Below are 27,795 nucleotides of genomic sequence, written 5' to 3' on the forward strand. Positions count from 1 at the left end.
AGTTCTGAGAAGATGCTCAGTGAGGGCAACTGACTCAGCTCCTTCTGGTCAGAACCCTATAAAACCTGGACAACCCCAGCAGGAGGTGTCTATTTGTGGGCAAATTAGACCCCAGGACAGAGTGACAGAGATACCTACTATATTTGACAATCTCAAGAGAGCAGACTAACCCAACCTTGAAAGGCTATGTTTTGTTATTTGTTTTATTTGTTCCTTTAATCACAACAGCTTGCACTTGTTGAGACCACTACTGTTAAACGGGATGACCTAGTTGCTACCTCAATGTTTCTTTTTTGACTCGGTCATTTTTTCACCTGATGTAAAACGCCATTTTTAAACCAAGATAAGAAATGAAAATATGATTAAATGCAGGGCGGCACGGTGGCGCAGTGGGTAGCGCTGCTGCCTCGCAGCTGGGAGACCTGGGGACCTGGGTTCGCTTCTGCGTGGAGTTTGCATGTTCTCCTCGTGTCTGCATGGGTTTCCTCCGGGCGTTCCGGTTTCCTCCCACAATCCAAAGACATGCTGGTTAGGTGGATTGGCGATTCTAAATTGGCCCTAGTGTGTGTTTGTGTGTGTCCTGTGGTGGGTTGGCACCCTGCCCGGGATTGGTTCCTGCCTTGTGCCCTGTGTTGGCTGGGATTGGCTCCAGCAGACCCCCGTGACCCTGTGTTCGGATTCAGTGGGTTGGAAAATGGATGGATTATATATATATATATATATGATATGTATATATCACACCCATGAGCCACTACTGTATATACAGGTGTCAGCAATAATATCTTCAATAAACCAACAGCAACACATGCAAAGAAATTTTAAATTGTAAATTATACAATACACACAGAACCCAGCATAAATTCAAGCCAGTCTAATGTTGATACTATAAAAGCTAATAGCAACATACCAAAACATAAGCTAATAGTACACAGCCAACAATTATAGCTCCCAACGCTAAGTGAAAGCCTAAGAACATAAAGTGCATCAAAATATCCCACACATTAACTAAAAGAATACACATATGCAAACTACCATATAAATCCGTACAATACAGAGTTATGGGTGAAAATGTATGAATGGAGAGAACCATCAAGCACACAGCACACTATACTTCTTAGGTTTAGTGCTGAAAACATGTGCCAGTCAGGTCTCTGGGTCCTTCAGCACCTATTCTCCCTTTACCTGAATTTCCACTGTGGTGGTCCCAGTGCCAAAGAAACTTCATTCCAGTGATGCCAAGGACTTCAGAACAGTTGCTCTTACTTCATAAGTCATGAAGATCTTTGAGAGGCTGGTCCTAAAACAGCTCCGACCCCTGGTTTCCGAACATCTTGATCCTCTGCAGTTTGCCTATCAGGAACGCATACAGTAGGTATTGTGGATGCTCAGGTCTACATGCACCACAGAGCTTAATCCCACTTGGGAAAAGCTGGCACCACAATCAGAATAATACGCTATAGTTTTCCAATGCTTTTGACACCATTCTGCCTCATCTAGTGGGGGCAATGATTCTTGATGCTCCCCTGGATCATGAACTACCTGACCAAAAGACAGCAGTTTGTGAGACTCCAGGACTGTGTAGCAGAAATGGTGGTGTGTAATATTGGAGTACCTCAGGGAACTGTCCTATCTGTTTACCCTTTTCACAATTGACTTCAAGTATAATACAGTGCTCGTCATCTACAGAAATTCTCAAATGACTCCTCCATCATATGCTGCATTAATAATGGAGGTTAGTTGGAATACAGGAGGCTTGTGGAGGACTGTGTCTTGAGGTGCAGTGACAACTACCTTCAGCCTAACATCTGCTTGGTGAGTCACATAAACATCAACCTGAACTGGTCTGACAACACAGTGGAGCTGTACAAGAAGGGCCCGAGCAGATTGTATTTTATAAGGAGACTTGGGTCTTTTAATGTAGGCAGAAAGCTGCTGTTAATGTCTTACCAGTGTGTAGTAGCCAGTGTACTGTTCTATGCTTTGGTCTCCTGGAGAAGCAACTTGAGTTAAAAAACACACAATGTTTGAAGAAACTTATCAGGAACATCTGATTCATTACAATGCTAACCCAGGAAGCTATTGTAGAAAAGCAGATAGGACAAAGTAGGAATGCCGGCATGAAAAATCCCCCATATCGCTCCATGAGACCCGGTCTTGAAGCAGTTTTAGCCACAGGCTCATTCCACCAGGTTGTGCTAAGAAGCACCTCTGGGGGCTTTTCTGCCAGCTTCTATTAGGCAAGTTAAAGCTTCTTCCCAACATTCCGCACTAAGTGCTCATACTGTTTAAATTTATTTTCCTATTTTTGCACAATATATGTTAATTAATTAATTTATTTATCGATTGATTGATTTAATTATTTGTCCTGTTAGTCTGTATCTTTATTTTTATTTATCTGCTGCTGTGTGATGGAGCAGGCAGTCAACTCTTTCAGGGATCCCTAAGTGCTCCCAAGCCAGCAGAGACATATAATCTCTCCAGCCTGTTCTGGGTTTGCTCCGACTCTATTGGGGTCTCCCCGCAGTTGGACGTGCCCGAAAAACCTCCTCAGAGTGGCATCCAGATGGAAGCTCATTTCTGCCGCTTGTATCCACGACTTAGTTGTTTCGATCACTACTCAAAGCTCGTGACCACATCATGTGGTCATGTGAGGGTAGGAACGTACATTCAGAGTATGCGTGCAATTGTTTTGATACAGACATTGATAAACTGTGATTAACAACTGATGAATGCAAGCCTGCAGTAAATTAACAAAAAAAAAAAAAAACGAACATCTAGAAATAACAATACGATAAACCAATAGTATGAATGCTGAAGATTGGAAATAAACACATTACAAACAACTACAGTATATCTCATTTACTTCTTTTTGCTTGCACGGAATGAAAGTTTTTTTTTTAATCTTGCCGGATGTCCTCGGCTGCTCTTTTCTACTCCTCCTTGACGAAATCCGACATTACTACATGAGGCTCTCCCGTGTTAAGTCAGCGATTTGCCTCTCTGAATCGTCAACTGGGTAAGCTGTATTGTGTCCAAATAATTTATTTTCAGCATAAGAATTAACTGCATATGCAATTGAAAACTTAACCACCAAAAGAAATATTTTAGGCATTGTCGAAAAGGTGACAGTTTTACTAGGGCAGTATTAATGTGCCACCAATCAAAGTGCAGGTTGCATAAATCAGGGTTGCCACCCGTCCTTTAAAATACGGAATCGTCCCGTATTTGAGAATGAAATTGCGCGTCCCGTTTTGAATCAATACGTATGCGTCCCTTATTTTTTTGTATTAAAAGTGGTAACCCTAGTTTTCATTTTTAAATATTATGCATTTTGATGCTGTGATCTAGTTTTACGCGGTGACGAATATCGCATAAATGCTAGGTGACATTTCTTACTTTGCATTTTGAAAGATTTTACCACACCTTAAACCGCGCCCAGAGAGAGAGAGAGACAGATAAACACGTATAAGTACAAGTAATTAACTTTGTTTGTGGCAAAATACAATTCCTTGCGACTCTGCGGGCACGTTTGGATCATTTGAACTGTCGGTGACTATGTCTGAATGTGTATGAACATTAAGGTAAATGCCTTAAGTTATGCTCCAGATGAATTTATTTCCTGGCGAATGCTTTTGTTAAAAAAAAAAAGGTATGTTTATTTTTATCTTAGGGTTTCTGCTGTGGTTTATTAATCGTCGATATTGCTACAGGCACGAAGTTAACTACCGCGTTACCCCGAAGCCTACGCAAATCGCGAGTCGTCCCGCAGATCTCCTGGGCTTACATTTAGTGGAACAAACTATCAGTTTTGGGTCGTATGGTCTAATTCATCCCACAGCAAACACCAGTTTGCAAGGAGCACCAAGATAGAAAAGAGACCACCACTGCGAATTACTAATTTGTCGCTTATTTAACAGTTCATCTGCCACGACCAATTGTGGTTCTAGAATTCTGTATTAATTTAAACAAGTTTTCCCATTGGTTTACGTGCAACACTGCATCTGCTTTCTGAGTGTTCTTTGGATGGAGGAGGGGGGTGGGGGCGACACAGTTGTACTAATGGACGGATCCCGTACTTCATGGATGTCGAACTCTGATCATGGTGGGCCACAGTTGTAACCATATTTTAATTAGTAATCAGGTATTGCTATTTTTCCAGGACACTCGTAAGATCCAGGACTTTAATGACCTCTTGGGCACAGCCATCAGCAGTGTGTCTGTTTGCGGAGCTAGTGTCGACCTTGTCGAGAGGTTTACTTACCTTGGCAGTGACATTAATGTCTCTGGTGACTCTTCCTATGAAGTCAGTAGATGTATTGGGAGAGCATAGGGGGTCATGAGGTCGCTGGAAAGGGGTGTGTGGTGCTTCCCATATCTATGCAAAAGGACGAAAGTCCAAGTCTTTAGAGTCCTGGTGCTTCCTGTCTTGCTATATGGTTGCGAGACATGGATGCTATACAGTGACCTGTGATGAAGACTGGACTTCTTTTTGTACTATGTCTGTCCGGAAAGTCCTTGGGTTCCGTTGATTTGACTTTGTGTTCGAATGAGTGGTTGCTCATGGAGTCCTGAATGAGGCACATTACCTGCATTGTGAGGGAGCGTCACTTACGACACTACGGCCATGTGGCGCGTTTCCCTGAGGGTAATCCAGCTCATAAGATCCTCATTGTTGGGGACCCGAGTGGCTGGACCAGGCCAAGGGGTCGCCCATGTAACACCTGGCTGCGGCAGATAGAGGGTCATTTCCGGATGGTGGGACTGGACCGCGTGTCTGCCTGGTGGGTTTCCAACCGGGATCCCGAGTTGTTTCGTTGTGTAGTGGGTTTGGCAATGCACTGTACCAGTGTATGCTCCCCAACTTGACTTGACTTGTATTGCTGCTAATAAAACGTGTGTGCGTACAACATTATAGAGTACATTTGATTGCTGTCAAATGCTGCTGCAAGACGTGAACCGACTTGATCGTTGGACAGTCCTGTGTCTGTCTTGCTCCCATTGCTGCTGGGACAGGCGCTGGCTCTTCGCAACCCTGACTCTTGACAGATTTTGAATAAATCAATGCCAACTTTTATAAGCTATTTTGCTGTGATGGATTAGCACAATCTATGGCTGGTTCCATCACTGTGCTCCATACAGGGATAGGCTCCAGCATCAACACCAACTGAACTGCAGGCCCATTTAATGCTGGTTTGGTTTAAAAAAAAAAAAACAATCCACCACAGGCCAGTTCCTAAACTGAGCCAGGATTGAACAAACACTTGTTTAAATCCTTTTTAACTCTCAGTTGTTCTAACAGATATTTTAATGTTAGGTACTTGTTTTATGACATACAGCAGATCAGTGTATGTAAGAATATATTCTCTTTCCATATTGCAAATAGTTTACATGGTGTGTTTCTGTTTCCTTTTTTTTTTACCTTTTGGATTCTATACTAGCAGCCATCTGAAGCTAAGCATGTTCAGGTCTCACCAGTACTTGGATGGGGGACCATCTAGGAAAGCTTGGATTGCTGCTAGAGGAGATGTTGGTGAGGCCAGCAGGGGGTGCTTACCCTGTGGTCTGAATGTGGATCCCAATGCCCCAGTGCAGTGATGGGGACACTGTGCTGTAAAAATGGCGCTGTCCTTCGGATGAGACTCTCTGTGGTCATAAAAGATCCCTGGGCATCCTTGGTAAAGAGCAGGGTGTATCTTGATGCCCAGGCTAAATTGTCCACTACAGCCTAGTCAGTCTGCCCCCTCTAATCATCCCCTGTCTCTAATTGTCTCTCTCTCTCGCTCTCACCCCTTCACCTCTTAACAGCTAATGTGTGGTGAGTGTACTGGAGCAAAAATGGCTGCTGTCACATCATCCAGGTGGATACTGCAGTTTAGTGGTAGTTGAAGTGGCTCCCCACGCGCTGAAGTGCTTTGAGAATTGGGAAAAGCTCTATATACTGTAAATAGAAAAAATTAGTATTATCAATGTTCAATTCCTTTTATTTCCATCAAGTTTTGCATGAATCTTAATTGTCTGATAGTGTATGTTATTTAAAATCTCCCTTTGTAGTGTTGCACGGCTGTGCTCTGGTTCTATTTTGGAATCCTGAGGTGGTCGTTGTGTGGTGGGTGCGGCAAAGTGCTGTATCAGTGCTTGATCCCAACCTCTCCTCCTCCTTAGTTACATTTCTGCTTGTATTGCTGTTTGTTCTGTGCACTGTATACAGTATGGTGATTATGTTTACAGTTGATTATACAGCAGTTCTAACACTTTCTTTTCAGGTTTTTAGCATTCTAAAGCTTGTTGTGATTGAATTAAAGACATAATTAATAAACCTATTTAAATTTGGAATGGGCATGTTTTGAAAGTGACAAATTGTTTATTATAATCTTAAGAATTTTACTCTATTATTGTTGTTCCACATTCAAGAAAATTTTTTTCTGTGTTGTCATGGCAATCCAGTCATGTTCTCTGTTAGAAAGGACGCTCACATGTGTGTTTACTCGGAATTATATTGAGATGTTCTAGCTAAGTAAATTATATCCACATAATATCATCTGCCATTACTTATAACTTCCTAAATGTGTAGTTTTGGTTAAGTCATTACTTGCAACATCCTAAATATGTGTTTTTGATTACATCTATTTTATGTAGAATATTTGAGTGAAATAATGAACGTTTAGTTTTATTGTCATGTAAATGTGTTCTAGGCAGCAGAGGTGCAGTGCTTAGTGCTGTTGTCTCACAGCTCCAGCCCAATCATTATCTGAGTGAAGTTTGCACGTTCTCCCCATGTTCATGTGTTTTCTGATTTATCCCCTAAAAATATACCAGCTAGGTTTATTCATACTGCTATACTGGCCCCATGTTTGGGCTAGTGTGTCCTGTAAGAGATGGGTGACCCGCCATGGTTCAGTTCTTCCCTGTATAAATGTTGCTTCCTGTAACTACACCCTTAAAAATAAAGGTACCAGAGCAGTTCTTCAGAACAATTCCACAGGGTGGTTCCCAAAAGACCCATCCACATGAAGGCCTGAGAAAGAACTTTTATTTATACAGATCTGTAACAGGCTCCATGCAGTAAATAACCATGAAGAGATGATAACAGATTTGTGAAATACCAGTAATCATGATGTTAAAAGGACTTTTGCTGCATATGTACAATTACAAAGGCCATGTTAAGGTTTGCTTTTATCTTGTTAGTGTCCTGCTAGGTAGCCTACCATACATTAAAGATTTCAGGGTTGCTTATTCTACATATCAGGATGTTTTTTGAAAGCACAGAGAAGAACCAACTTCATATGCAAAGAACCCTTCCCAGAATGAAGTGGTACTCTGTCAAGCAATAGTTCTGCGATGACCACACAACCCAATAAAGAATGTAGATTAAGCAGGATATATATTGGATGCATTTTCAGTGAATCTTGAACCTTTTCATTTACTGTATATTATATTTGTTTCTTTGACTTCAAATACTTACATTCTACTTAAAGCAATATATGCTTGATTCCAGTAAATGTGTAATTTTTAGTGAAACTACAGCACCTTCTGTTGTCAAAACTTTTAACTTTATGAGCAGAGAAGTCCATGCTGTTTTAGAGGGAATTGTCACTATGTACTAATGCTGTTTGCAGCTTATCGTTTTTGTTTTATATTTGTGCATTCTATATGTTATAGTATATCATTTGTTTTTTCTCAAAGATTTTTGGCTTTATTTTTGTCGTCAAACATCAAATGCATAAATGTGTGAAAATGTGTGATCTCACTGAAAGGTTAGGCACTTGAACACCATTTAACAATCTGAATGTGAAAGTTTTTAGCAGCGTTATATACCACCACAGCTAAGTCAGGTTTTTAAGTTCATATTTAAACACCTTTTGTGTAAACTCCCATCATTTATGTTGGAAAATCTATCTTCAGCTTAATAATTCAGTACTTGAAAGTTAAGTTTAAGTTATGCTGATCAAGTTTTTTACTTGTTTACCGATATGTGAACTGTATTAGTTTCATCTGCGGTTTCGTCCTATTAAAGCATTTGTATGTTATGTTTCACAGAAACCTGAAAAGTCACGATAATTTTGTGTCTTGGAATAGCAGATAAAATAAAGGTTCAGTTACAACTGTTTCTTTCACCACATACTTCAGATAACATAAACAATACTGTTATATGTTTGACAGTTTGACCACTTTAAAAATAGTTGATGTAAGATATTTTTTAATTATAAAACATTTTGATTAAAGCTTTTAAGACTCTTCTGAAACACCAATAAGAGAGTAATTTTAAAGGGCAGTTATTTCATTATGACCTTGCTCCGGTCATGAACATGAAACTGCATGCTTCTGCTCAATCAAGCTTCTATACTTGCTTGAAGTAATTTTCATTTATCAAAAGACTTGCTTGCAACTGTAGGTGCTACTAAATGATGATGCCAAGTGCATAGAACACAGAACAGAACACACAAAGCCTTGGGAACAAATCCTGAGTAATGTGCCATTTGTAGAATTCAAGCAAGGCAACTTTGGAAGCTTGCATTTTATTTCACTGTTGTACTCGAGTTTAGTTGCTTTCAGCTACAAGACTTCTGAAGCACTGTCCACATCAGCAGTAAAGAAATATAGATGAAAAAGTGTAACATTTATATCAAGATGCCCAAAGTCTTAAAAACAAAATTCAAATTCAGCTTCATTAAGTTCTCACTTATGTCAATTTAAATTAGGAAAATGAACAGGTTTTGCTCATTGCAGCTGACACAGGTTATGGTAAAGTTTCAAGAATAGAGAAACTAATAAAGCAACAGCACTGTACCAAAACTGAAATGAGCTCATCTGAGAAACTATTAATTATCTTCCTTGTCTGACTCCGTGATAAAGCGTCTGAAAATTGCACATATTGCCTGAAGGTACAGTTGGGATGCAGCTGTTTGTAAGTGCATTTTATTCCTTGTTTCACCAAACACACTGAAGTATAGGAATACTGTAATCCGTTTTGGTCAAACAGCTACCAAAAAAGTGTTCTTCTTCTTCTAACTTCCTTCTTTCACATTTCTAAACCGTGTTCTTTATTCCTTTTTGAGCAAAGATAAGGAAGTGCACCTGAAACTTTGACTTCAAGGATTGCCATTTCCAATCAAATTAGTTGCTGACAAAAATTAATGCATGTTTGACTTTCTAGTTTAAATATCTTAAACATGATTATTGTGCTGATGTAATGTAAGATGAGTTCACTAATAAAAGCAAAAAAAAGTAGTTAATTTAAATTAATGTGCATAAAAACAGCAAGTGAACTTTTATCAACTCTATCTGTAGTCTCTGCAAAAAACATTGCAGCCTGTGTTACCTCGCCTTCTTTCTTTAAAGGAATCTAAACCAAATACATCAGTCTTGTAATGAAGATTAAAATTATGGTCAGAAAGGAGAGAAATGATCTGTGTTATCTGTTTCATTTTGTTTTTTGTTTATTTGTAATACTAGGGGGCTTTGCCCCCCTGCTCGGTTCGCTTGTCACTTCGTGTCTCTGCCTCTCACGTTGTAAAGAGGGGGGCTGAATGCATGCTAAGGAGATGCGGTCGCTCCTCTGAAACCCCCTCTTAAACGGTGATACAATGGGAAACAAACACATTTTTTTTTACCTCCACTGTGCTCGATCAGCTGGCTTGCTGCTGCTGCTTGTGCCGTGCTGCGTGATCTGCATGTCTTGCAGTGCTTCGGACATTTAAAAGGCTGTACAGCAGCTGTCCTTCTTGTCTCGCGGGACGTTAAAAGTGTCTCCAAGAAAATCACGTCTCGACCCCAAGATTTATTTATATAATAGAGAGATCTAGCAGACCCACAAATTTCAGAGACAATTGCCCAAAAACGGTCTCTTATAACTTTTTTTATTAAACAAAATACCTTCTTACAGGTCTCACAATAACCAAATCTTCCTTCCTTCCTTCCTTCCTTCCTTCACTCCTCCAGGCAATTGTTGTCCTCTTCTGCCCAACTCTGACTCCCTGAATGATATGAGGCAGCCCCTTTTATGCAGAGCAGCCATTCCCTGCACCCCCGCTTATAAGCACCCACAGAACCCAGCAGGGCTGTCCAACAGGACTACAGTCCCCAGTACACTCTTAGGGTGTATGTATGGGTACTCTATCCCAGGAATGCTGCCACTTAGCATATTGGGAGAGCATACAGTCTTGGAAGACTGTCTGCCCTGTCCATCCACTAAACTGACTTCTGACAGGGTAAGGATCTTCTGTCTAACCCCACCAGGAGGCCAAACAATCCATTTCTCCTTCCATGCAGGTATGCCTTGCCAGCCTACTGACTTGCCTGTGGCCACATATTATGTTAACCTCCTGACCAGTTAAGGGGAACAGGAAGCTTGGCCATCCCTGCCATTCATTACTCTGTTTGTGTATGTGTGTGCATATGTATATAATGTGGACGACCGGGGCGCGTACAGCCGCCCTAACTCTGACACAGACATGTAGAACATGTGTTCCAGTCCAGCACACATGTTTATTTACAGCTGGGGAGTGCTTTTCTCTGCTCCCCACAGCACAGTATATAAAGCACATCTCCCTTCTTTCTCTTCCTCTCTTTGTCCTTCCACTCCACTCCAGGCAAGTTTCGTCCACCGCCTCCTGACTTTGGCTCCCTGGATGGAGTGAGGTGGCACCTTTTATTCAGCTCCTGGGAGTGCTCCAGGTGGCTTATCAGTATTACCTGGAATCACTCCCAGGTGTGGTGTAAGTCCATTGTAGTGCTCTGCACCTCCCCCATGGAACCCAACAGGGCTGTACCAAACTCCAAGTCCCAGCTGGGATTTTTATTTGTAATTATAAAAGTGATATTTAACTAAGACAAGGTGGTAAGCATAATTTAAAAAGTCATTTTTATGGATTTAGAGCGCCATGAATCACTCTGCTTAAGAGGTTAGTTTTTATTGTTTAAAGGTGGCAGAAGAAAAAATAGATAAAACCATTAAAATATCTACATAGTCAATAAAGTTTGTAGTGGTCTGGAGCTGCTCAGATTCGTACCTCAAATGGATGGTGATTTATTTATTTTTTTGTGGGGATTCCAGGAATGCACCCAGCCTTGGTCGGACCCACACTTACTCACAAACAGACAACACGAAATCCAATAATTCAAACAAATGAATGAATAATATATTAAATGGAATTTAAATATAAGCAACAAATAATCAGATAATCCCCTACGGCGATAACAAATACAACACACAAACAATAAACACCTACGACAGCGTTCCTGAATCAGGCCCATATAACAGTATGCAAATGAAACTTGGGGGGGGGGGGGGGGGGGGGGGTGGGCGGGGGGGGGGGGGGGGGGTGGTGGTGTTGGCAGATCTTGTGAACTGTAGAGGTGAATATAAAGTTTGTCCCACCATTTCTGAAGCATTTTGGGATGAGATGTGTGGGAGCACCCCCTCCGGCAAAGACGATGAAGACAAGCATGAGACGAAACTTGAATCCAATATGACAGAAATGCAGGACAGCCATGTAATTATCCACACAGGCAAAACGGGGTCAGCATTGACAAACAAACAATGGTGCTCCATTCTGTCTTTAGCTGGCTCCTTTTTAAAGTTCCCTCCAGCCCTTCTTGTCCCCAGCAGCCCCTGTGCCCGTTGCAGTCGTCCAATCAGGGGAATACCCTTGGGGCAGTTGGGAAATTGAGTCCATCAAGTTGTAGCACTGCTAAAAGTTTCTGGTCCTGATCTATAACCCCTCTAATTAGCACCACGTTGAAAAGGAGCCATGAAGTTTGGGGAAAAAAATCATAAAAGAAGGTGCTAATTGTGCAAGTTTGAAATACAGTCAGATGAGTTAAGGGATGCCCATATTTTCATACTATATTTAAAAATACCATTGCTAACACTGGATTGGCCAGAAAACTCGGGTTTAATAGTTATATTTCTTAGGAACTGGGACACCAGTTCCTTAGAAAGTTCAGTGCAGCTTCTAGTCACAGCCCCTACATTGCACGACATTGTGGTGGGATATTTTAATTGTGCAGTACCAGTCCAACATAGCTTGTTAATTCCTATTCACATGACCGTTGCAGAATATCATCAAACTGAATGTCTTAAAAATACAGTATTTATTGCACTGTTTTGTAACTTGTTCCATGTATCTTTGATTCTCCATGTGAGGAAGAAATACTTTTCAACACTGACATGAAATTTACCCTTATTAATTTTCCACTTCCGTCATCTTGTTCTTGTGGAATGACTAGTTTTATACTAACAACAGACATTTAGCATGCCAATTCCTTTTGTAATTTTTGAAACGTTTGACTTAACATCAGCAAATCTGTTTGCTTAAACTGAAAATACTGAAGTCTTTTGGTCTTCCCTTGCTCTTCTCTAGATTTTCTCCAGCACTCACAATATACAGTGGGGCAAAAAAGTATTTAGTCAGCCACCAATTGTGCAAGTTCTCCCACTTAAACAGTTGAGAGAGGCCTGTAATTTTCATCATAGGTATACCTCAACTATGAGAGACAAAATGAAAAAAAAAATTCAGAAAATTACATTGTCTGATTTTTAAAGAATTTATTTGCAAATTATAGTGGAAAATAAGTATTTGGTCACCTACAAACAAGCAAGATTTCTGGCTCTCACAGACCTGTAACTTCTTCTGTAAGAGGCTCCTCTGTCCTCCACTCGTTACCTGTATTAATGGCACCTGTTTGAACTCGTTATCAATATAAAAGACACCTGTCCACAACCTCAAACAGTCACACTCCAAACTCCACTATGGCCAAAACCAAAGAGCTATCAAAGGACACCAGAAACAAAATTGTAGACCTGCACCAGGCTGGGAAGACTGAATCTGCAATAGGTAAGCAGCTTGGTGTGAAGAAATCAGCTGTGGGAGCAATTATTAGAAAATGGAAGACATACAAGTCCACTGATAATCTCCCTCGATCTGGGGCTCCACGCAAGATCTCACCCCATGGGGTCAAAATGATCACAAGAACGGTGAGCAAAAATCCCAGAACCACACGGGGGGGACCTAGTGAATGACCTGCAGAGAGCTGGGACCAAAGGTAACAAAGGCTACCATCAGTAACACACTACGCCGCCAGGGACTCAAATCCTGCAGTGCCAGACATGTCCCCCTGCTTAAGCCAGTACATGTGCAGACCCATCTGAAGTTTGCTAGAGAGCATTTGGATGATCCAGAGAGGACTGGGAGAATGTCATATGATCAGATGAAACCAAAATAGAACTTTTTGGTAAAAACTCTACTCGTCGTGTTTGGAGGAGAAAGAATGCTGAGTTGCATCCAAAGAACACCATTCCTACTGTAAAGCATGGGGATGGAAACATCATGCTTTGGGGCTGTTTTTTTCTGCAAAGGGACCAGGACGACTGATCGTGTAAAGGAAAGAATGAATGGGGGCCATGTATTGTCAGATTTTGAGTGAAAACCTCCTTCCATCAGCAAGGGCATTGAAGATGAAAAAGTGGCTGGGTCTTTCAGCATGACAATGATCCCAACACACCGCCCGGGTAACGAAGGAGTGGCTTTGTAAGAAACATTTCAAGGTCCTGGAGTGGGCCTAGCCAGTCTCCAGATCTCAACCCCATAGAGAATCTTTGGAGGGAGTTGAAAGTCCGTGTTGCCCAGTGACAGCCCCAAAACATCACTGCTCTAGAGGAGATCTGCATGGAGGAATGGGCCAAAATACCAGCAACAGTGTGTGAAAACCTTGTGAAGACTTACAGAAAACATTTGACCTCTGTCATTTCCAACAAAGGGTATATAACAAAGTATTGAGATGAACTTTTGTTATTGACCAAATACTTTTTTTCCAACATAATTTGCAAATAAATTCTTCAAAAATCAGACAATGTGATTTTCTGGATTTTTTTTTTTCTCATTTTTGTCTCTCTAGTTGAGGTATACGTATGATGAAAATTACAGGCCTCTCTCATCTTTGTAAGTGGGAGAACTTGCACAATTGGTTGCTGACTAAATACTTTTTTTGCCCCACTATACAGTAGAAGACAAAGCATTTTAGATAAGGTTTTACAAGTGAGTTATACAGATTAAGCATACACTCCCTCGACTTGTACCCAACACAGTGCATCATATAACCCGATGTCCCATATTCCGCCTTAAGTCACTTCCATATTTGTTGTCTAGATGTGTATAGTGATGAGTCCACTTGAACACCATAAAACTCCCTTCAACTCTACAGTAGTTTTTTAGATTTTGTTTTACATTAAACTTCATCTGTTACATAATTAAGTTTGAACTCTATCTAGATATGCCAACAATGACTTGCTGATGCAGTTTTTAAACCAAGATAAGAAATGAAAATATGATTAAATGCGTCTGTTGCTTTCCTTTTAGCACATTAGTAGCACAGGATTTTCCCCTTCTATACCCACATTCATTGTTCACTGATACACTCATATTTGATATTTGTTAATTGATGCCTTTTTTTCTTTAACTACGTCAAGTATTTTTCTAGGAATACATGCTAAGGTTAAACTGGCCCATAGTTTCTGAGTGGCCCAATGTCCTTTTTAGGTGTGTTTGTATAAACTGCCAAAACATTTTTTTGTTGGCATTATATTGGTCTGTATGTCAGCATGAAACAACTCCGATCCTAGTGGACTTATTTGACTGAAATTGGGTGTACTTATTCTTCATGAAACTTTGATAGGGAAATTGAATTTTCCTTGATATTTTGGATAGAGCATTGCAAGGAGGAGACAAAAGTGTATCAAAGTGTTGGGGCACCTCTCTGATGACCCCATATAACTGAAATAAGGCAACAATGAAAAACACGCAACAAGTTGCAAATTATGTCGTTTAAGATGGGAGCTCAGAATTGAACTGACTCAAAATGGCCAAAATCCAGTCATATGTGTTCCAGATAGGAACGGCCGGGTCCAGGAGGGCAGATAACGGAAACAACATCACTGGTGGAATGGCCATCAGTTGTCCATTCTGCAGAGGGTGGAAGAGAGAAGGCCTTAGAAGACAGCACTAACTGGTTTGGCGGATAATTACTATCACCAGAGCCCGTAAGCTGTCTGCCATGAGCATGCATGTGACCACATACTGTGAAAATTGTTTGAAATTCAAAAAAGGAGCAGATACCATCCCTGTTGATGAGTTAAGGACCTTCTACGGCCCTGTCTAGCTCTCCTAGAGTAACTGCCTGTCTCCTGGAATCTCCTCCATGCCCTTGAGACTGTGGACTGGGAAACGCAGCAAACCTTCTGGCAGTGGCACGTATTAATGTGCCATCCTGGAGAAGCTGGACTACCTGTGCAACCTCTGTAGGGTCCAGGTATCGCCTCGTGCTACCAGTAGTGACGCTGACCATAGCCAAATGCAAAACTAGTGAAAAAACAGTCAGAAAAGATGAGGAGGGAGAAATGTCAGTGGCCTCCACCTGTTAAACCATTCCTGTTTTGGGGTTTGTCTCATTGTTGCCCCTCTAGTGCACCTGTTGTTAATTTAATTAATACCAAAGCAGCTGAAACTGATTAACAACCCCCTCTGCTACTTAACTGACCAGATCAATATCCCAGAAGTTTTATTGAGTTGATGCTGATACTCCGATTAAAAAGTGCTCCTTTAATTTTTTTGAGCAGTATATATAGATTAATTAATGGTTCAGTATTGTGAGTTTGAATATCTCTTCTTCTTATGGCTGATTTCTATGCTCTTAAAATTACGTATTGCTCTCTCTTTGAGTGGCTTAGATTGTAATCTCTAAACGACGTATTAAAGCCAAATGACAGTTGGTTTTTGATTGATCTAAGATATTTTTATTTAGAAACAAAACAGGAATTGTTGTGGTGTCATCTTAATAGTTGGGAAGCATCAATTTTTCAATAGTACCTTTAATTTTTTTGTGAGTTTCAGACTTTTCTTTTTTTTTTATATAAAGTTTGAATGGGCTGTATCTGCATTCATGCCCCTTCCTAGTGCAGAGACCGCATTGCAACCACCAGTAATGCAATAAAAATAACAAAGTGTACACTAAAACTTGATTCCAAAGAATCATTGGGTTAAAAGAAATTCTAAACCTGCTAGAAGTATTTCAAACACATGTAGATGCTACCTCCTCAGAGGTACCATCAGGTCCATGAAAGTTCTTAATTATTTTTTATTTTTTTAATCAGTTTATTTCACTTGAATATTCTTGATTACAAGATTTCACTATGCAGTGTGACACCTCAACAGACACCTATGATGATTTGTCTTGATTTTGCTTCTTACACCATCAAAAATTGAAATATCAGTAAGTCTGTGTACTTTAAAGTATTGATATCCACTTTGCGTGTATGTCTATATAAGTACTGTATATGTATTAATATACAATTGCCTTGTGGGAGGGGGGTCAAAATGTTTTGAGCCTGACCTATTAGGAGAAACTCCAGTAAAACCAAACAAATTTTAACATACTATAGTTATAGTGAGCACTAATGCACCTGTTATGATGTTCCAAAGGATTTCTGTTCAACTCATAGAACCACTGTTCTGTAGATAACTTGACATCTTTATCATAGAAAGTGTCTCGTGGAGGTAGCCCATCAGATTAGGAAAAAGATGGTCTGAAGAATAGGGAGGGTGTGCCATCTTTTCATATTCACAGTTTCATAAAGCAGTCTTTACAGCCCTGAATTGTGAACAGGAATATTGTCATGAAGCAGAAAGGAGAGATTGCTGACCCATTTCCTCACAACTTTTCTGTTACTGACAGCTGCAAATGCCAAAGTAATTCAGTGTATGTACTGATATAATATGTACTACACTATCAACATCTTCACAAATTATGGACATAACCTAGCTCTGTCTTGGCTTGTCCCTTGAATCTCTTTGGTGTTTATGATTCATGGTTTCAATTATTCTTTGAATTGTAGGTCGTAGTGATGAAACTCTTTGTAAATTCCTGCCAGTCTAATAATAATAATAATACATTTTATTTATATAGCGCCTTTCCCATGCTCAAGGCACTTATAGAGTATAAGAAAGAACGGCACGGTATCCAGTATATAGCATTGTACAAACCAGATAAATAAATAAATAAAGAAGATTACGACAGTTAATTCAGAGAAAAAAAACAGACAACATAATTGATGGTCTAGCACACACACACAGGTTACATGAGCATCTTGACAGAGAAGTAAACTGAGAGAAGGGTAATAAAGTCAAATAGAGCTAAAAGCCTTCCTGAACAGATGAGTTTTGAGTTGTTTTTTAAAAGAATTCATGGAGTCAGCTGACCTGATTAATTTTGGTAGGTCATTCCAGAGTCTGGGCGCTATACAGCTGAAGGCCCTGTCACCCATGGAGTGTAGATTAGTGTGGGGCACAACAAGATTGCCAGAATCAGAGGACCTTAGTGTGCAGGCAGGCACATAGTGATGAAGAAGGTCACTGATGTAGTTTGGCGCGAGGTTATTTAAGGCTTTGTAGGTTATTAGTAGGATTTTATATTTGATTCTGTAAGACACAGGGAGCCAGTGAAGACGGAGCAGGATGGGTGTGATGTGCTAACTGCTGCTGGTTCGAGTAAGGACTCTTGCAGCTGAGTTTTGAATAAGCTGGAGCTGTGATAGAAGATTAGATGGGGCATCTGCCAGTACACGGGATATGTTACGGAGGTAAAAGTAAGAAAGTTTCTTAATGTGATTTATGTGGGTGGAATAAGAGAGGGAGGAATCAAAAATGACACCAAGATTTTTTACAGTAGAGGCAGGTCTGATGAGATCACCGCCAAGATAGCTCATTTTATTAAGTTGCATTTTAGTCCCAATTTGCAGGAGTTCAGTTTTATTGTAATTTAATTTTAAAGAGTTCTGCTCCATCCAGGTTTTAATCTCACTAAGGCAGGTTGTGAGCTGAGAAAGCTCTGATGAAGTTCCACTTTTAACACTGAAGTAGAGTTGAGTATCATCTGCATAAAAATGATAACCCAGTCCATTGCTACGGGTAATATGGCCAAGGGGAAGCATGTAAATACAGAAAAGCAGAGGACCGAGGACAGAGCCCTGAGGGACTCCTTGTGTGACTGGCGCTGAGCTAGACCTGCTGTTGCCAAGACTAACAAACTCTTGCCTATCAGTCAGATAGGACTTGAACCACTGGAGGGCAGTGCCAGAGATACCCAGCATGTTCTCCATTCTGGACAGTAGAATGTCATGTCTGACAGTGTCAAATGCTGCACTGAGGTCTAATAGAATTAATATGCTGGTTTGTCCAGAGTCTGCTGCCATAAGAAAATCATTGGTTACCCGTAGCAGAGCAGTTTCACAGCTGTGCCGTGCCCTGAATCCAGACTGAAAGGGTTCCACCAAGTTATTAGAGGTTAAGTAATTGGGGAGTTGGGAAGCTACAACACACTCGAGAACTTTTGACAGGAAAGGTAAGTGGGAATTAGGTCAGAAATTGTTAAGATTGTCAGCATCAAGACCAGACTTTTTTAACATTGGTGTTACAGAAGCAATTTTAAAAGGGAGTGGCACAGAGCCAGTGTCAAGGGATGAGTTTATTATTGTTGTAACAGTCGGGATTATGGCATGAAGGCAGGATTTAAGTAGTGTGGTGGGGATGGGGTCCAGTACACAAGTAGTCGGCCTCATCTTACAAAGCAGGTTATTAACAAACGCAGATGTGACTGGTGAGAACTTAGAGAAGAAGCTGGATGGAGTGGGAAAACAGGGAGAGATATAAACAGATGATGTATTTATGTTAGTTGAATTATTTAGATCTTTAATTTTATTACGGAAAAAGTGGAGGAATTCCTCACAGACTTCAGTAGAAGAGGTAGTTGGGCCAGATGCTGGTTCCAGTAGTTTATTAACTACAGCGAACAAAACCCTTAGGTTGTCGTGGCCATTTTCTATTATTCTGCCATAATTGGTGTTCTTGGCAGAAGTTAGTGCTTCTCTGTAATCTCTTTGGTGGTCAGAGAAAGCCTGGATGTGCACGGTGAGGCCAGTCTTACGTGACATTCTCTCAAGGCGTCGGCCAGCTGCTTTCATAGATCGCAATTCTGAATTATACCAATGAGCTGAACGTTTAAAGGAAACCTCCTTATTTTTTAAAGGAGCTTTTTTATCTAATGCTGAATGAAGGGCTGTGTTATAGTGATCAACAAGACTATCTAGTGTTGACGGAATAGGTGCAGATAGTAAAAGATCAGAAATGGATCCAGAAAGGATAGAGGGACAGATATTTTTAAGGTTTCTGTAAGAAATTTGTCATTTACAGGTAAGAGGAGGGAAAGGCAGTGAAACAGTGAAAAAATACTGCTTTATGGTCAGAGAGTCCCAAGTCAGTGCTGTAAATGTTGGCAACAGATAGTCCAGAAGTGCAGATCAGATCCAATATATGACCGCCAGAGTGGGTGGGAAAATCAATATGTTGTGTCAAGTCAAAACAGTCCAGTAAGAATAGTAATTCATTTCTCAGTTTAGATGTGAGGATGTCAATATGGATGTTGAAATCACCAAGAAGGATAATTCTCTGAGAGTAAGAGCTTAGGTGGGTCAAAAGTTCAATCAGATCGGATAAGAAGGATGCATTGTATTTTGGGGGATGATAAAGAACAATGAGTGAGACAGGGCCTGATTCCGTTATTAGTTTAAGAGCCAGGCACTCGAAAGACAATGGACAGTCAGTTGGGATTCGTTTAATTATCTTGAGATTCTTCTTAAAACATTACATGCATTGTTTCCAGGGCCCAATATTCTTGGTACCCAGTGTGCCCAGATCTTGTTCTTGTTTAAGTTTTCATACAGAATAGATTCAACTGACCTTAAACTAATTCATATAGGTTTTGCTATCTCATGTACATTCACTCTTTAAATCTCCACTACCATTTGCTGCATGGTGGCAAAATTTTCTTCTGTCATTAGTTTCAAAGGATAGCCAGATTTTTACATCTTCAAGCAATATCTTGGCACAGCGAAGCTTGGCATTCATTTCTTTACTGAGTCTTTTGAAGGTTCTGGTACTCCCTGACTAGGCAATAATGAATCTCTGAGGGTTTAATGTCCTCTAGTATTAGAAATTTTATAATATCTTGATACTTGACTTTTCGTTTTTTTCATCCATGTTAATTTGGTTCTTAAATAAGTAACATACAATATAAACCACAAATGCTACAAACTTCTAATTCATATTTTTTACACAGGACATAATCTTTTCCCACTTACAAAATCAGAACCATAGAATACTCTTTATAGCTTTAGGGTCAAAATAGTCATTATTTGAGAGCTCTGCATTCAGCCTAACCATATGTCTTTACTGATATGTTTTTACTTTTACATTGTAGTATTTTTCCCATTCATATTTGTAAAATTGCATATGCTTCCTTAAGCAAGCACCTTTGTTGAGATGTTCTTGGAATAATGTGACACATTATGCTTTTGCCAAGCATTGTGCTAAATGATTAAACCAACTGAGGCAAACACATACACTCATTTACAAATCCACAACAGGAGTCAGAAATATATAAAGGCATTAATGCGCATGACTGATCTTGCAATACTTAGTAACTAGACAAGTCTTTAGGTGTGTCAGAAAACCTCTTGGGATAAGCAGCCTAAAGGGACCAATTGTGTCAACATTTTCTTCAGTAAAGACAAAGAAGTAAAATGAACACATAGTAATCTGAAGCACAAATTATATAAACTGTTGTTACACAGTGCCAGTTCTTCTTGGACAAGCTCTGCATACAAATCTTTGTCTGGTGGCTTAATGGCCATTTTCTGGGTTAACCCAGGTTCGCTGGTTGGCCCTCAGTTCTTGTGGGTATTGGAATTGTGATTTTTATGGCAGGATGCTCATCCTAAGGCCAACCTCCTTTATGTACAGACTGAAAAGGTAGTTGGTAATGATGCTCTGATGGATTGGCTGCTGCTTAAAATCATCCAGTTTTCATCCCAAATGACTTGATTAATGATTGATAAATTATCCGATCTCAAAAAACAACGATTTCAGTACTTTTTTAACCAAATTAATTCCAGAATGACAAAAGCTGAGAATCTCAACAAACACATGGTGAACATGGTAACACCACACTGTGTCCAGCCTGAACTCAAGGCTCTGGAGCTGAGAGGCAGCAATGTTAACCACAGTGCCACAAAATGCCAACTTAAACAAAATGTTTTTTCTACCATCCTCTTGGTTTTGGAATCCACATTATGAAAGATGGTGGGTAACTGGGAACAATAATGGCAGAAATGGCTGGGAGGCTGAACAGCTCTTAATGGGATGCTTTTCCATTGCATGGCACACTTGTGCACACATCACAATCTCTTCCAATTTATAGACCTATAACACACCTTTCCTGAACATCTGAACTGTGAGAAGATACCCAGAACTGTGGGAGAAGCATGATGCAGACTCGTTACAATGGCAGCTCAAATGCTATTCCACCTCCTAATACATTAATAGCAATAAAATTGGTTTTAAAAATGCCCCAAGGGTAAAGGGATAGATTGTGGTTGTTTTGCTCATCAATGCCCATTTCAAGACTGAAAGCTCTAATGACAGAGAATTTCAGTTTTACGCATAGGAAAGCCGTAGCAGGTGGAGTGTGCACTTCCAAATTGTCCTATATATTTAATAGTGCGATGAAGGCAAGTGTGGTGTTTTCATACAGAATGCACACTGACAGACATGAGACACCACTGCCCAGTATCATGATCGGCAGCTTTCATTTACCATGTTGTCTTTGTACACAGCCAAGTGGTGGCATTAAGCCATTTGATCTGGGATATCACACAAGCCTTCCAATGGCTATCCACAGGTCTAAAGAAAATAGATAAACAGAGACATATTTTATTATAATAATTCAGCCTGTTATGGGGCATTGATGGCACTGGCCCTAACCATGCGAGCAGTGCTGACATTTTTGGCTTCAAGAGGTCTTCTTTAATATTTCCAATTAGGTAACATTTGGAGGGTTAAATAAATACTCAACCCAGGTGGGATATGAGCCCCTGCAGGCACCAACGCTGAGCCCAGTCTCAGTAACAACACGTGGTAATGTGCTGTCAGCTCATAGGCATTAAATTATCACTCTGCAGTTAAACATGGCTCACTTTGTACTGCATACCATGCATGATGTGACATCATATGCAATTAGCATTCCTCTGTTTAAACAAGTTTAGCTAACTCCTTGGTAAATAAAGAAAAACATGGAGAAACCACAAAGCTAAATGAGTGTTCACCAAGAGTTGTGAAATGAATCTCTAATGCTGAACTTTGTAATATTGCAATGTATGACAGCTGTATTGCATGTTGCCAAGATGTAATAATCAGTAATCAGTAATCCGGGTATTGAAATTAACAACTTTGTAAATATAAAAGAGTTTTAAATAAAATCTCATTCTATAAAGTTAGTGTAGCTGAGCCAGATGAAAGGAGATGGGCTCATTACATTTGTTCAGAGCCAGGGTCCTGGCAGCAGCTTTGTTTATTCACTAGCAATGCTTACCCGTTGAACACAGGTAGTACAATAAATTTTAAAATAGCATTCCTCCTGTGTCTGTTTTTCCGTATCTTTATGTGAAATCAACCTCTCTTGCCCTGTGTGTACCTGGAGCATTCCTCCTATGCTTCCTCTTGGTATTATTGTGTCTCAACCTCTGCTGTTCTACATGTACCCTCATCGCTGCTCCTACACCTTTCCTTGGTATCCTCCTGTGTCTCAACATCTCTTGCTCAGTGCTTACTTTCTTGATTGTGTTCCCATTAAAGCCTGCTTCTCAGGTTCTGTCACTTTGAGGCACCTTGTGAAATAAGGAGTGCACTCACCAAAGATTTTAGTGCAATTGCATCTTGATATACTGTACGCGTTCTGCTTTAATCCACATCATAAAGGTATGCCTGCATGTGTTTTAGCTTGATTGGCAAGTCTAAATTGCTCTGAATACAGCTCAGATAAATAGAAAATGTTGTTTGGAATAGACATTGATTATTTATTACTCTGTAATATAAAGGCTATGCCAAGAGCAAGGAGCCTATTTTATATACAATTAAAGTGTAAAGTGCCATAAGTAGTAGTTTCATCTGGTGTCTTATCCCTGAATGAAAAATGATGTCATCCACCCCAGTTGTGTGTTCATAATTCAATGCAAGAAAAATGAGGAAAGGGTCATGGTGTTTCAGGAATATTAATGCAATTTCTGCAGTAGGTTGACATTCACACATAACACAAGCGTTCACATGGGAGATACTTGTATGCACTCTAGTAGTATCAGATGATAGGCAGAGCTCTTTAAAGACAGAAACACAGACATTGCTGATCAGCACTCTAGCAGTCTCCTGTGAACTGCCAAAGAAAAAACAGGGTTGCACCCTACGCAACTGTATTTGATGTTATTCCGGAAAAAAATCCTAGTTGCCCCACGGGAGAAAGACTTTATGAGACTGAGGTCATAAAGCTTATGAAACCGTTTCTGGACAAAGGCAGAACTGTAACAACAGTTGCGTGGAACTTCCACCTGCAGCTAAAGTCACCTCAGTACACATGTACTTTGTGAACATGCCCGTGTCGATCATACAGAGGAAGCTCTGCAGTATACTTGTGACTTTACATTGTAGGAAGATTAGTAAATAAATATAGGTAAATAACATTCAATCTGGCTTTTATATAAGTAACATATACATGGTTTTCATATAAAGACCATCACAAAACATAATCACAAACAGGACTTTGCATGATACCTTGACGAGCTCTGTAAACCGTGCTGTTTTTTTGAAGAACAGGTGTGGGTCAGACTGACTGGCAAAATGACACCCAACCTGTTGCTGCAACCAAATGGTGCCATCTTTCACTTTTACGCCTGTTGCAGCTACTTTGTTCTTATATGTGAGTGGACGTTTTTGCAGGGAGGGCTTCTGTTCTCCTTCTCCGATGTAGAACCCTTGTCCTCATCTGAGTTCACCTCTGCTATAGCACGTCTTTATTTGAAAACAGCAGTGTCAAATTGGGACGAGCATGAACGTGACTGAGAGAATAAAACTAAATAAAAAAAAAAAAGAATGCTAACCTTTACAAGTACCTTACATTTACACCAGCCGTTACAGACTCAAAGCAAATATGTTTTTATTTTATAATAGTAAGAATAAGAGCAGTTCACTACTCAAAACGGAGATATCTAGGATCGAACCAGCAACTTTTTGATTACCAGTGAGCAGTTCTTACCGCTGTGCCACCAAAGTGGTCATAGTAAGGACATGTCAATGTCGCACCATAGCGAGGTCTTTTTTTGCAGTTATATTCTTCAATAAAAGCGCGCTTGTTTTGTTATACTTGTACCTTTTGTGAAAGAGTTTATTTGATATTTGAACTTCAGGCTTCACACATTATACACTTCATGTCTACATTTTGTCAATTATTACTAAAACATGAAAAATGTTTGTTTTAACGATGTGTTTACATAGATTGTTGTAGATATGGAACACACATGAAATGCTTGTGTTCCAAATAACAATATATTATTTACCTTATACAACTCCTGGCAACTCACATGCAGGTAAACAGACTTTCTGCCTTTTCTGCGTTTCTGGGGAGATGGGATAGCTGCCTGCTTGCTGTTTGTGTTGATCAACACATTTACAACACAAAAGACGCTGACAGAGCGGTGCAAACGGATTTAAGGTGGGCCGGGATTACGAGTTTTTTCGTAGGCTTTGGTAATTCTAGTGTTAAAGAGAATTACCATGTGGCCACTGGAGTAATAACAGCCAATACTGGAACAGGGCACTCTGCTGTCCAGCCATTTATGCATATAAGCAGAGGGTATTCAGACTTGGTAAAATGGTAGTAAGAGTCATTTAGGGTAAGGATATAGCATAGGGTTTGTGATCAGTCAGTCAAAATTATTATCAACTTTACCTTCAGCATAGCACCCTTTGTGTATCCATTGCCTCACATTAATGCTTTGCATTATGAGATCACACTTTCTCATTCTTAAGTGCATGCCATTAATATACTGAATCATAGTAATTGTTTTCCTACAATCAACACAAGACAATAACAAACAACACAAAAGTAAAAATTATGAAAGCTTAGTTCACTTTTTTCTCCTATAAAAAAGTCCCATAACTTAGGAATTATGATCTTTAATTCAATTGTTCAGGATGTATAAGTTCTTTAGTTGGTTACAAAGCTTCTATTGCCTACAAGTGTTATTCATTTACTCGCAGCTAGCTTCTGTATTTCCATGCCCACATACATAGAATGTGTCTCTCTTTTATATGTGTGTGTGTGTGTACGAGTAAGTTTCTGTGAAATGCTGCTCTGCACTTTCTGACTTGATTTAGAAAGAATGCTATAACACTTTGGTAGAACTTCTCTTTCACAAAGTTGTTATCTGTCACTGTGACACAAGTTCCATATTACATTGGCTGACTTTGTTCTATTTATTAAATTACAGTTACTAGTTCTTTGAATCATAGTACCACTTATGGTTTCAGATGAGAAATGCTTTTTTTCCTTTCTTGGTTCTTTCTCCAGACACATGGGAGGATTTTCAGCACAATTTATTTGTTCAGGAGGCCCCATCATAAGGCAAGCAAGTGCTCTCTTGTATATGGTCTTCCTCTGCTCGGACAGTTGTTATCTTTAGCAAGGTTTGGATTACTGGAACCACTTGTCCAAACTCCTTTAATGGACAGTCTTCTATTTTTTTCAGTGCTTTAACCTTTATAATGGCCACACCGTAAACCCTGGCATGTTTGCTGTACAGCAGAGGTTATGACTAAGGTGAGAAGTAAGCTTGATAAAGATGAAATCAGCTGAATTCTTAGAAGGGTTTTTAAAGAATAGTGGTCTTGCCATTGATTTCCTGGGTGCACATAAACCCTTCCTCTTGGATGACAACTTAAGCAAAATTCTATCTATTACTCATCCTCGATTGATGATCCTTTGTTCAGAACTAGGGTGTCCAGCTTGTGCCTTCAAGAGATGTCCCTGCAGTTGTTTCAATTATCTTGGCAGATAAGCCACAGAAGCTACATTCCAAAGGGAGGCCTGAGGCTGGCAGCGGCTTGCCAAATCAGGACTTGGGTTCTAGCCTTGCAAAATGGATAAAGCCACTCTATCACAGAGGGACCTTGGATTGATGTAAGCAAAGGTGCATAGATTTTTATTACCGTATAGTAATTTCCTATTCCTATCAATATAGAGTCATAAAGTTAATTGGCTTGTTACGTTTGGTGTGACCTTTGTAAATAGGCTTTGGACACCCATTTTATGACCAAAAAAGATTTCAATTCAATGTATTTATTTTTTTTTTTCATTTCAGATCTTTCTGGCAAAGAAAAAGATGAACACCAGCAACTGTAACCTTACACTTACTGATGGAGTCCATCTTTTCCAAATGGTGTTCTATATACCTGTTTTCATTCTGGGACTTATATTCAACATTTCAGCTTTGGTTATGTTCTTCTGGAAACAGAAGAATTGGACAGACACTTTAATCTACCTAACTAATCTGTCCATTTCAGACTGCATTCTGTTATTTGCCTTACCATTCAAGATGCATTCATACAACACAGAATGGGAGGCGACCACGCTATCATTTTGTCAGTTTTTGGTTTCGAGTTACTACGTCAATATGTATGTGAGCATCTTGACTGTAACTGTCATAAGTATTGTTCGATATGTGGCAATAAAGTTTCCTTTTAAGGCCAAGACCATCCAGTCCCGCAGGAAAGCTATTATCGTCTGCATTTTGCTGTGGTTGACTGTGTGCTCCTTAAGTGCTGTTTTTCACTTGGTGGACACTCCAGAGAAGAACACCACTCAGATTAAATGTTTTCAGAAGAATACTTCTAAACCCCTTCCTCTGTCTTTCATTTTGGTTCTGGAGATTGTTGGCTTTTTTGGGCCTTTTCTCATCATCACCTTCTGCTCAGTCCAAATTATCTGCACTCTATCCAAATACAATGCTATGAGCTCTGGAAGGGAGCGCACCAAAAGCATTCGAATCATTGCTGCCAATTTTGTGGTGTTTTTAGTTTGCTTTGCGCCTTTTCATCTTGGGTTTCTGTTCAAATTCTTAGTGGAAACTCTAAGACCTAATAATTGCCAGCTTCTGCAAGGCTTCCATACTTTTGTTCACATTGCAAGCTGTATTGCCAACGCAAACTGTTGTTTGGATGTGTTTTGCTATTACTTTATTCTTAAGGACTTCCGGATTACCTCTGCAGCTCAATCACCCATAAGTGACAAATTTAACATGAAGAAATTTTCCTTCCAATCTGGAGTGCTGTAGAATAGAATGCAATGCTGCATAGTTGGGGATGTAAAATTTGTATTTTTCCCCATACACAATGGATTATCTCCAGGACTATACATTTTTGATGTTATGGACGTTGTGGTTGTATAGAAGCTACCTTATGCCTCCTTCTCAGTGGTGGTGACTTACCGTATGCCCATTCCCATATCCGAATGGTGGCTTCTGAATAACACAAGACCAAGAATGAGTTGACGAACAAATGAAAGCTGACCATATTGCAGTCTGGCCCAGGGTGGTCCAACATTTCCTTCTAAGAAATACATTTTGGGAAAAGAACTGATGATTGAATTAGAGTAATATATCTACAGTAGGTTCAGCATTGGAGAAGATGACTTAAAACTTTAAGTATAAACAGTTCTCAATAATTAAGTAATGGTTGATAAATATGGACACATTTAGCAAGAAAAGAATGGCAACATGTTACAATGTGTGAGACTTTTTAATAATAAACTTTAAAGCTATATTTAACTACTGAGCCTATCCATATTACTAACCGAGAATGCTAA

The 27,795-nt window shown here is 39.8% G+C and overlaps 1 protein-coding gene across 4 annotated transcripts; it reads left to right on the forward strand.

The window, feature by feature from the left end:
• Positions 1 to 2,922: 2,922 nt before the first annotated feature.
• Positions 2,923 to 27,765, forward strand: LOC114646259 (G-protein coupled receptor 35-like). Of its 4 annotated transcripts, none has more exons than XR_003715300.2 (2): positions 2,923 to 3,016; positions 9,940 to 10,050. XR_003715300.2 is itself a non-coding variant. In XM_028794374.2 (2 exons), exon 2 carries the CDS (start codon positions 26,315 to 26,317, stop codon positions 27,263 to 27,265), a length of 951 nt encoding a protein of 316 aa, XP_028650207.1. In that variant the 5' UTR covers positions 2,923 to 3,016; positions 26,294 to 26,314; the 3' UTR covers positions 27,266 to 27,765. The 4 variants fall into 4 exon arrangements, 2 of the variants coding, with proteins under 2 accessions (XP_028650207.1, XP_028650206.1); XM_028794374.2 differs by lacking the exon at positions 9,940 to 10,050 and adding an exon at positions 26,294 to 27,765; XR_003715301.2 differs by lacking the exon at positions 2,923 to 3,016 and adding an exon at positions 3,342 to 3,581.
• The last annotated feature ends 30 nt before the right edge of the window (positions 27,766 to 27,795 follow it).

Source organism: Erpetoichthys calabaricus, chromosome 2, assembly GCF_900747795.2.
Source record: "Erpetoichthys calabaricus chromosome 2, fErpCal1.3, whole genome shotgun sequence".
In the NCBI taxonomy this organism is placed as follows: domain Eukaryota; kingdom Metazoa; phylum Chordata; class Cladistia; order Polypteriformes; family Polypteridae; genus Erpetoichthys; species Erpetoichthys calabaricus.